The following is an 11,847-nucleotide window of genomic DNA, read 5'->3' on the forward strand; positions in this document are numbered from 1 at the left end:
GGGATGAGCACTGGGTGTTGTATGGAAACCAATTTGACAATAAATTTCATATATTGAAAAAAAATAAATAAAGATTTATTATAAAGCTACAATAGTAAAGACAATGTGGTATTGAAGAATTCCATACATAGATCAATGAAACAGACCCACACAAATATAACCACTGATTTTTGACAAATGCTAAAGTAATTCAATGGAGAAAGGATAGTCATTTCAAACGTTTTAGAACTGGACATACAGAAAAAAAATGAACTTCAACCTTACACCTCACCAAAAATTAACTCAAAATGGATGCTAGGTCTTAATGTAGAATGTAGGGGCACCTAGGTAGCTCAGTCGATTAAGCATCCAACTTCAGCTCAGGTCATGATCTCAGGTTGGTGGGTTTGAGCCCCACATTGTTCTCTGCGATGACAGAGTGGAGCCTGCATGAGATTCTCTCTCTCTCCCTCTCTCCCTCTCTCCCTCTCTCTCTGCCCCCCCCCCCATACTCTCTCTCTCTCTCAAAATAAATAAATAAACTTAAAAAAAAAAGTAGAATGTAGAAGTATTTATTGAGCATCTACTCATACACAGTTCCACAGAGACACATGGGAGCACCCTGGCTCTCCTAGTCAGTCTTTAACACCCCTGTATAAGTTTCCTTTGTCACCCTGAAACTGTTCTCTTTAGAAGCCTGACTTGACCACCCACACTGTTTCAAAAGGCATCAGAAGCCCACTCTTGGCTCAACAGACTGCCATCATTTCTCCATCTTGCTTCCTTCCCTCTGCCCTGAGTCCTTTCCTCGCATTCTGTTCACTTAATCATCCCGCTGCCTACCTCTCCTTTCCAGTGCTGTAGACCCTGGCTTAGCATGCCTCATTACTCCCAGACTGCTCAATTTTCTCTACTCTACATTAAAACGAACAAACAAAACAAAAAACAAAACAAAAACCTCTTCCAAGAAGTCTTTATAGTTAAAAGAAGTTTTACCTCAATCAACACATGATATTTCCATGACTTTTCCTTCTATTTTTACTTGTATAGACTCAGTGCTTATATTGTCCCCAAGTATTGATTTACATGCCTATTCATAATTTACATTTCTTTTGTGTATCCTTTATACATTTTAGGATCCGCACTATCTGTCCCTGACTATTCAGGCTGAGATTTTCTCTTATTCCTTCCAGAAAGGACTATGTATAACACCATATCTAGATAGATGCTAAATATATAATTATCTACTGACTGAAATACATTCTTAAACAGAAAGAAGCAGGCTTCTGTGTGAGAAAGAACTCACCCCTCAGGGCTTCCTGACAGGATTGGCTCATTAGAGCTGCTGTTTCAGAGGAGGCAAGCACTGCCTATGGCTGTGACCCTGGAACCTCATCATTTGGAGTCAGCTCATCCTGCCAGACCCATTTTCTGAACTTCCAGCATGGAGGAGAAACCAGCATGGAAGTGAAAAATGAAAACTCTGAGAGACAGTTACCAAAAGGCATCCTCTTAAGAACTGAATGCCCAATTTGTAAGTTACAGAATCAGGAACAATCAAATATTTCAGCAGTCATGGTGCTGGAGTCCTTTGCAGATATAATGTGGGAGCTCATCTTGCCCACCCGCCCCCATCCGAATAAAAGGAGGAACCAATGGAAGTCAACATAAAGAGACTTTACTGTTGATTTTCACTTCACATCAAATTCCAAGGGAAAGACCTGGGGAGCCTGGACAGGAGAAAAAGAGCCAAACTCAGTTCTAGATTCTGAAGCAAAACCAGACTTTGAGGCTCAGAGAATATTCCCTTTGGCACTACTTTTGTTTTTCCAGTTTCTCCCCAGTTCCTAACTCCTTTAAAACCCCAAACTCCTATTTGGAAGTCAGAATTCACAATTCAAAGACAGAAATGGATTCTTCAAGTTCCTTTTGAAACTTCCTCTTTTCTTTCTTCCCTTGAGCCTTTTGAACTTTTCTCTAGTTTATTAGTAGCAAGCAGAATGTTTCCCAAACAAGGAAATATGCAATGAAACCTTGTTATAACATCTTTCCTTTTAATGTTTGTCCACCTAGATCATTCAGTTTGAAAAGTCCCAGCTGAAGGGTTAGAAAGCAACGTTGCTGCCACATCAAATTTTCACACGTGAAATCTTCAGAGATTTCCTATTGAGAGGAAGGATTACAAAGAAAATTTCACCACTTTTGAAGTGGCCCATGTACAGGCAAGAGAGTGGTCCTGAAGGTTTGAGAATCCATGTTGTCTGCAGCTGCCTCCATTCGCCCAATCACCACCGAGTATCTTGGAATGGGAGTGTCATCAGGCACAGGCATCTCTCTCACCAGATGCAGCTATGTGCCAGGAGGGGCCGCTGGCAAGGGGGCTACAGAAATTTGGGAGGAGCCCTGCACCTCGTGACTTCACACCCCATGTTTTTTTAACCTTTTCAGTATTTGGGGATGTACAACATGAATGGGAAGGTGGGTACAGGAAACAGGAAAATGTCAACTGGATTACTTTCTCTGATTTTTATTACACTTTGACACAAAGAGGTCAAACATTGAGGTTAGTCCTCTCAACCTTGATAAGAGATTAGACCAACCGATACTTCTTCTATGCACTAATGAAGGGACTGTTACCTGCCCAGCAGCCGACAGAGGAGGCTGACTTAACTGGACAGGAATGTCAGCCAGAAGCTCTCTGATGCCTGCATTTGAAAGCAAAAGGCTGCAGCGGTCTGGCTACCAGGAAACCCCAAATTAAGTGAATAGGAAATCTTAGGGAAAGAAATGAAAGTTTTTCTTTGCATTTTAAGATGTCTTCTCTATCTTTTGGAAAATAAAAGTGCTATCACGAAATAGAATGTACAGAAAAGTGTGTAAAACACATGGACAGCATAACAGATTATAAAGCAAACGTACTCGTAACCACCACCAAGACCAGGAGTCAGAGCACTACCAACATCCTACAACATCCTCTTCTCCCAAAACCGGAGTCCAACACTGGACCTCTTTTTAAAGTCTGATGCTAACAGCCTCCAAAGCTTCCCAACTTTGACTTTTCTCCTTCCTCTCTGCAGTTCATCTCCTAAAAGAAGTTTGTAAAGTAGCTTCCCATAACATCTATGATCACGGAACAGTAACCCATTTCATTTTAATAAGACAAGTATTTAAGGGTTTGAAGCAGGATAAATAAAAATAAAAACAACCAAGAAAATGGTTTCTCGTGCACTGAAAATATCAGCATATTCATTTTCAAAATGCTAGGTTATGTGGGACCTTGGTTCCAGCCAGAAAACCATTTCTGCTTTCATAAGGGGCACATGCTGAAACAAGTATATGCAATTTCAGTGAAAACAGCACAAACTATTTCTGTCCAGTAAGGTTTTCCCACCTTCAAAGGCTGTAATATACTAAAACCAAAAAATATAGAGTATGGATGTTTTAAAATTTAGAAAATTAATATTCTGACCTTCACCATTGGATGCACATCTCTTTAGAACTGATGTTTGAGGGCAAATATCATCATAGGGAGAAAAATTCTAGATAGAAAGTGAAGGTAAAAGAAAGTTCCAGTTGCTTTAGAGCAAAGTCATTTTATCTTTATATTCACCTCGCTGCCTAAATGATGCTTTATTATTAGAAGCTATTCTATAAATGTTGATTGAAGCCATTGTTACATGAGCAGTTTCAGGAAAAGAAAATAAAATCATGCTTATTAGCTTTGATGTGTTTTTGCGGCTTCTTAATTATATTCAAAATGTGAAGAAAATAAGGCTTAGGATTTCAAAAGAAATTATTATGCACAATATAGGGGACTCAGGAATACAAGGAAGCTTGTTAGGAAAACACGTTTGTTTCTAGTCTTCTTTTTCACTTCTATTTCCTCCAGGATGTGTGGAACACAGTTTGAAGGCAAGATTCAGAAAGAGTTACAAGATAGGAGAAAAACTCTTTCAGAGAAAAGCAAAAATCAAAAAGAAAGGAAGGAAAAAAAAAAAAAAAAAGCAGAGGCTATCTCTTTGTTCCTGTTCCTTTCCCGTGTAGGCGGATCAAGGGCAAACAGAAGGCTTCTTCAGAGCCTGACTTCTTGCATAGCACCACCTAGTGGCCCAGGCTGAGAAATTGTTTTTATGTTGCCAACAGTTGAAAAATTGGAAATTCCAAAGTTGTGAACAGATTTGACAAATCATTACTTATATTTATGAGAGAGTGTAAATGCCAACTGACAAGTCATTTAGATAAATTTAATTTCAAAGAGCACAAAGTAGGGGTCTTAATGATGCCTGTATCTTTGCCCCTGCACATAAGTTGCCTGATAAGACCTAAGTGTCTGGTGAGGAAGCCCCAGCCCAGCTCACATCTGGTCACTCTGAAACCGATATTTATAATTCTATCAAAAACAACACAACTATTCCTGTCCAGTAAAATTTTCCCACCTTCAAAGGCTTTAATACATTAAAACCAAAAAATAAATGATATAGATGTTTTAAAATTTAGCAGCTTGATTGATATTCTGACCTTCAATGTAGGATGAACAATCTCTTTAGAAACAATTTTTGAGGGTAGATATCTTCGTAAGGAGATAATGAGTAAAATCCCAGCTCTGCCCAAGGGAGGTCTGGAAAGAAAGCTGGAGGCCAGTCTTCTCATGGGCATCCTACTATCTTTGTTTAAAGGAGCATGTTTGAAGAAAGTTAAGAACTGGTTTCAACTTTCTTTCCAAGTTAAGATGAAGCAAAGGTTGTAGACTGTAGCTTTTTTCTTAGCCAAGCTTTTCATTCCTCTGCATGTTGCTAAGTCAGACCTGGCAGCCACTCTCTTTAAGCAGACGAAGGCCCCAAACTACACACGGGCACCAATGATTTCAAGAGGGGTGAGGGAAGAAAGAAAAAGAAATTATGAACAGTGACAAAGAGGTCTCTCCTCCTTTCATAAAAGCATAATGCAGCTGTTTCCAGACATACCTTCAGAAACATAATGCCCTTGAGAGGAAAGCTTTGAGAAGACCTGGTCTGTTGCTCAGCCAAAGGCAGCAGAACCCAGGTAAATCAAAGGAACTTGACCCAAATGGAACCTATTTGGCAAAATAGCAATGACAGGGAAGTTCTGTTCTTCAGCCCTAGTTTCCTGCCTCCTGTCCTAAGAACTGACTGCACAACTATAAACAGAAGCCATTAAGCAGAAGCTGACTCTAAGTGGGCAAAGGCCAGGCACGTAGGCCAGTGATGGACCTATTCTAAATTGGTTAAGAGAGTGGGGTTATTGACTGGGTGGTGAATTGGACCAGGTGACCTCTGAGGACCCCATGACTGAATAACCTTCGGATTCACCACATTCCCTCCACTTAGGTTCATACGTGAACAGAAATAATCTTCCCAATAACTCTAGGTAAACTGAGACCACCCTGGAGTGCTTAGCACGAATTAGTGATTACATATGGCTTTATAAATGAAGAGGGAAAGGTGGCAGGCAGAGAAATGAGGAGTCTAAGAGTTAATGTTATAAAAGGTGTGTGTCTGTATGTATGCCCAGTATATATACACTGATGCTGTGCAATTAACTTGAAAAAGAAACAATCACTTTCCTTTTCATGAATTTGGTTGAATAGACCTTTACCCCTGCTTAAAGTTCAAAGTGGTAGTAGTGGAGCCCTGGCAGTATTTGGACACTAACAAGAAAACTCCAGCAGTGCTTGTAGAAGCATCAGGCCAAGGGAGGTCAGGGGCTCCAGGTACCTGTTTTGGTCAAAGGAATTGAGAAGAGCTGCTGAAGAAGCTTGTTTTCTGACGTTCTCAGGACTACAACCACATCAGCAGGTAGAGTATCTCTGTTTTTCTCAAGAACCCCAGAAGCATCATATAATACCTGCAATGTAAACAACAAATAGCAAACTAGCCGATATCATCCATTGCTAGCAACACTGGTAAGTTGTCTGAGGTCAGTCATTAATCGACCAACGTACAGAATTTGTCTTGACACAGTTGTGCTTTTAAATCCAGTCCACAAGATAAGGAGGAAAAAAATGTAATTTCTGACACACCAATTTATCTTAACTTCTTGTCCAAGTGCTCTTTGAAAAAAAGAGTCATATCACATCAGAATAATAATGAAAATACATTGGGTACTGTATCTTTGGTCACTATATGTAAAGCATCCATCCTATAAGGTAAACACTATTATTATCCCCATTTTACTGGTGGGTGAACAGAGTCCTAGAGAGAAAAGAAATAATATGCACATTTCACAAGTGATAGGCAGGCTTCCAAACCCAGACACTTTGGGCTCCGAGCCCATACCCACCGTACCGTTGTTGCTTCCCAAGGTACTCACGGCATGTGATCGCTCAGGGATGCTGAGCCATTTTTGGTTCTCAGAACAGGAGGGATCCAGGTCAGAGAAATTTTAAGAACACTCCAGAGAAATAAGCATTGAGTGACAAATGAATTCAGAAAAGAACAGGAGTCCAGAAAGAAAAAGGTCCTTCCTATCCATCTCCCGCCCCTTAAAATCAAGAAAGGAGAAGAGGGAGAAAGGGAAGATGGGTGAATAGGAAGTAAGTATAAAAGGACATGGAGACAGAGTGGAAGTGTAAGGAAGAGGATAGGAAAGGAGGGAGCAGGCTAGATAAGGGCATCTCAGACGTCAAGGACATCAATATATGGGCAGACATCAGTGCTAAGGTGAGTGAACGATCTAAGGGTAAAAACTGGGTTGCAATTTCTAACAAATATCCAAAATAGATACTATGCACTATGTGGAGAGAAAAACAATCCTCTCTACTTACATTAGAATTGCCTTTCAACCAACCTCCAGTCAGGCATACTTAATTTCAATACTATGATATGAATATGAAAAATGATTTCAGGGTGCCTGGGTGGTTCAGTCAGTTGAGCATCTGACCCTTGATTTCAGCATGGGTTATGATCCCAGGGTCATGGGATTGAGCCCTGCACTGGGCCCATACTGAGCATAAACCTGCTTAAAATTCTCTCTCTCTCTCTGCCCCTCTCCCCCACGCGTGCTCTCTCTAAAATAAAAAATAAACAAATAAATAAATTTTTTTAAAAAGTAAAAATAATTTCAATAAATCTTACATCAACAAAATAATCCAAAATGCCTTTTATTGAACTCCTACCCATTTTTTTTGGACCCAGGGCCTCAGCAGATCACCCCCACCCCCCACCCGGAACCAATTAGCCATAATTCCAATGGCTCCTTTGAGAGTAACTCAAGCAATGAGTTGTTGGCTGCAGAACTAGAGAGTTTCCTGAATTAGTCACTACTCTACTTCAGGAACTTGAAATGAGACTGTGGCATAAGTTATGAAAAGTGGAAATTTCTGTTAATGATATAAAAGCTTAATATCTGGATGATGAAGTGAATTTTTTTCCCTTTTTATCTAGACATTTTTGGTTCCCTAAAGACACATAGAGTTAAACTGCTAAAAACTGAGCCCCACTGTGATATGAACCCTCCACCGCTACCTACACATTTCCAAATGACTTTAATGTGCACATTCACTGCTCAACACTGGGAAAGCTATACTATGTTCTCTCTCTGGAGAGCTGTCACTTCTGGGCCAAACCTCAGGTGAGAGGCAGATGGCAGCTCCATAGTCACCCCAGCGAGAAATTGCTTCTTTACCAGGGGCGACTTTCTGTGAGCAGCACACTGAGAAAGTTTGGGAATTATGATTAGGTGTTCAAGAGGAATTAAAAGGAGAAAAGAAACCTGCAAGAAATTTTGTGAGCAGCACAGACAGGGTAGTATGGACACTGACCCCTGTCAAATTCAGGTTTAATGACACACACTTGCCTCACCTTTCCGGCATAGTGCAGGATGCCAAAGCACAGCTCCACTCCTTTGGGCCTCCAGAAGTATTTGCATCGCAGATTATCTTCAAATTTATCTGTGTGGATTTTCATGTTTAAAAGTTACAATGAGAATTGTTGGCTCCTTCAAACAAAAGGTCACTCCTTGAGCCAGGAGTGACCCCAAATAAGGGATTTCAGAGCAGTCTGATAGTGTCGTTGTATGTACAACAGTAGTGAAAAATGCCCTGTTGAAATGGGCTTACCATCAAGTCTTCGTTTAGTTGTTTTGTATTTGTCTTTAGCGTCAGGCGATGCCCTAACATCTTGTTTTGTTCTAAGAACTCCTAGCACGGACACTGATGACACCAGAACTCTGACCAATTAGCTTTAGAACCATAAAGATATCCCACAGAAGAAGGCAAACAACCCTTGTTTAAACTTATCATGGCAACTTGTGATGATTTCATAGGTAAAAGGAAACCACCGAAGGTGACAATGTCAACTCCTGAAGAGAATCTCTCCCACCAATCAATTTCCTATCTGGGGAAAAGACTTGAAGCTTTCTGTTCCTCCCTCAATAAACAATGTTTGCTACTGTTGTAACTGAGAGCCTACTCTGTGTGAGGATCTGTGCTAAGTACTAAATGGATACAAAGATTGGGGCTTTGTTGCCCTAAATATCTCACAATCTCAGCGAGGGAAGGGATCATATACAACACTGAAGACTGGAGAAGCAGACGGACAAAGGGAACGGGGATAGAATACAAAGGGCCTTTAATGCTAGGATGAGGTGTCTTACTGGCAGGCCGCAGACAATAGTAAACTAATGAAAAGGTGGCTTTAGAAAGACTAAATTAGCTGGGATGTCCAGGGTAGAGAGGGTAAGTATGAGTCTAGAAGCCATGAGACCAGAAGGGTCTTCTATACAAACTTGGACTAGAGGTGGATGGGATCCAGGCAAAGATAGGAGAGAAGGGTATGAAAAGGAGGAGAAGCAATTATTGGTTATAGGAAATAAGGGACAGGAAGGTATAAAAAATGAAATTGACAAAGGATAAAGGTATTTACGTTGGCAGCAATAGGAGTGTGAGGAGGGCTTGGTGATGGGTTTGCTTTAAGACACAATCTATCAGGACATTTGCTGAATATTTCAATGCATTAAAAATAGATCCTATACTTGCATAGCCTACCAGGTGGCCAAAATGCTCAGCCACGCTCATTTGATGACATGAACCAAGTTCTCTTCTGAGTGCATTATGCCTTTTACAAAAGATACCTACCAACCAGGGTCTGATCAGTTGCTTGGGGAAATCGACTTTCCTCATCCAAAAGTGCAAGCAGTCCCAGGGGCTTCTGGAGGAACATGTCCAAGAGTGGGCGGTTGTCCTCATACATCACAGGTGTAGCATCAATGCCTTCATTCTGATATTCCACCTGGAGGGAAATGGATTGTGAATGTCTCCAGCCCAAAACTGGCCTAGGTGGCACCAGGCTGCTTTGGCATGCACATTCTGTGTCTGGAAACACTGACTGTATGTGGAAAACAGGCTGTGTTTTATGGGTGTAGCAAAGGAGTCTTCTGCATATAGCACTGTTGAAGCTTTGGGTTTAAGTCTGACCTACAGGCACATCCTGTGGCAGGCAGCTGAAGTCAGCAAAAGAAGGGACAGTGCTGTCTCCCAAATACCAACTTGGTAACTTGTAATTTAGAAACTGACATGGAATGGAAGGGAAGCTGAAAAAAAAACTATTTTGGTGATAAATATGGTTTAAACCAGGAAGAAAACAGACATCTATCTTCTACAAAGGATTCTGCAAGGGAATCATCTCCGGCTGGAAAACAAAGAAAATTCCAGATTTCCCAGGGAAAATAAATGCAGGGAGCCTTGACTGAAAAGGAGGTGGAATTTCACGCAGAGTGGGAGGGGAGGGGAGGGGTGGGTGATCCAGATTTATCCAGGTCCACTGATAAAACCAATAATTCGTGTTTATCTAATCACAGCACAGTGTGTGTATACCTTCACTTCTACATTAAAACAAAGGGCTTAGTATGTTTCATTGTTGAACAACTTCATACAAGATAGAATCTTGGGGTTGGGGTAGAAATTAGGGTGGAGGGGAAGGTCCCCTAGCTTTTGGGCACATGAGCTTCACACTCAATTTGATTTACCATTAAACTCATAGTGAAAAGACTTCCATTTGGGGAAAACCAAGAACATATCTTACTCCTCCCTGGAGATATTCCACCCCCACCCCAGCAGTTACTGTGGGATCTGGTGTGCAGGAGATAGGGGATGGGGATGGCGCATTTGGGAGTTAAGAACAGTAAGAACCTGTGCCCTGAATTCAACATCATCCTGTGTCATTTTGGACACTTATTTTACTTAAATAAGGTAGGAAGAGAATGTAGCATTTTGGACAAGGTGCATGGAACAGTTTAGAAGCAACAATTAAATAACTGGCTTGTCACCATCTCCACTCAAGTGAGGAAATGTAACTTTCCACAGAAATCAAGACTTTTTTCTTCAGGCTAAATTTAGACTATTTATTTTGACAGGACAGGCAGGACTGCCTCACCAGTGGTTTTTTCCTTAGAATCTTTTACCTGTTAGCCTAACAGGGTTTCTGCTTCTAATTGTGGGCAGCTTGGAGGCACCTTCCCCACCAGGTTTAGTTATTTCAGAGTTCACTATTACCTGCTCAAGAGCAAAAACGTGCTGGTTGAAATAGTACTGGATTTGCTCATTGGCAATGTTTATGCAGAGCTGCTCAAATGAATTTCTCCCAAAGTTCTCGAATCCAAAAATATCCAAGATCCCCACATTCATACCATCATCTGCACTACTGCATTGAAGAGAAGAAAAAAAATTGATAGGGGAAGAAACATTCATCTCAGGATGATGTTAAATACATATGCCCGTGTGTTTACCAACATATATACCCACTCATGGAAAGCAGCATTCAGCCACCTCTAAAGGAAGAAACAGTTTGTGTTTTAAAGTATTCATTCCTTCAGTTTTTCAACAGTCTTTCCAACTTTTTTTAAGCAGTAGAATCCTTTAAAATCTTACTCAGAAGCTCCATAAAGAGAAAGATTAACGAGGAACCACTCTATCGGAAGGGGCTAGAACTGCTGCCCATTCACTATTTCACCTTCCCACCCATAAGGCTTAATTGGAAGAACACTCTTTAGAACTTGATGTTGTCAATTCTTCCACAATATAGAAACCATCAATGCTTAGAAAGAAATAGTAGTAACAGCAGGAGTAGCAGTAGTAATGTAATGATATAATGCAAATAATGTAAGATATGGTGCTTTAAAACTTTACATGAAACTACATCTCATTCTGAAAACAACACTATGAGGAGGCTATCATTACCCTCATGTTACAGATGAGAAAACTGTGACTTAGAATATGGGATTGATCAAGCTCTAGAGCTTAGATGCAGACCCAGTTTGCCCAGCTCCCAGACAAAGCTGTTCTCTTAAACACTACACTATAACAGCTCTGTCAGTCATGTGCCTCTTCCATTGTCCTGGATACCATTCTCCTTTTAAAGGTGAAGACTTGAGAGCTTCACTAAAGAAAACTCATGAGTGGACCAAACACTTTCTCTTGCAAATCTAGGAGACGTCGGGGTCAATGACAGCTCTCCCAGGGCCTCTGCTTCCCAAGGGAACTTGCCATATACGTTTGTCTGGCTGCAGGAGTGTATTGATGCGATTTACAATCCAACTGAAGAGCCTCGCATACAAGGCTTTGGACATGGCATCTCGGACATCCGCGGCTCTGTCGACAGTGTTGGCACGGATGATGGTCTCACCCCGGGTGACCACACAGTGTGAGATAAGGGCCTCTTGGAGTTCTTCGGGGCTGATGCAGAGAAGGGAGGCAGCTGGAATACAGGGTAAGGATGACACCAGAGAATGTAGTCATCCATCCATCCATTCATTCATTCAGCCAGCATTTATTCAACATCCACTATGTGTCAGGCTCTCCCTAGGCACTTCAGATGCAAAGGTAAACAAGCCAGGTCCCTAACACCAAGAAGC

The 11,847-nt window shown here is 41.1% G+C and overlaps 1 protein-coding gene across 1 annotated transcript in view; it reads right to left on the minus strand.

Moving 5' to 3' along the window:
• Nucleotides 1-11,562, minus strand: part of LOC132671134 (myosin-IIIb) — a 208,344-nt gene extending 196,782 nt beyond the window's left edge. The window contains exons 1-5 of the mRNA XM_060621590.3: nt 11,480-11,562; nt 10,490-10,637; nt 9,074-9,227; nt 7,800-7,888; nt 5,715-5,844 (exon numbers count right to left, since the gene is read on the minus strand). Of these exons, the coding sequence (XP_060477573.2) occupies nt 5,715-5,844; nt 7,800-7,888; nt 9,074-9,227; nt 10,490-10,637; nt 11,480-11,562 (604 nt within the window). The remainder of the gene's footprint in view (nt 1-5,714; nt 5,845-7,799; nt 7,889-9,073; nt 9,228-10,489; nt 10,638-11,479) is intronic.
• Nucleotides 11,563-11,847: the final 285 nt, after the last annotated feature.

Source organism: Panthera onca, chromosome C1 (assembly GCF_046562875.1).
Source record: "Panthera onca isolate mPanOnc1 chromosome C1, mPanOnc1 haplotype 2, whole genome shotgun sequence".
Taxonomy (NCBI): Eukaryota; Metazoa; Chordata; class Mammalia; order Carnivora; family Felidae; genus Panthera; species Panthera onca.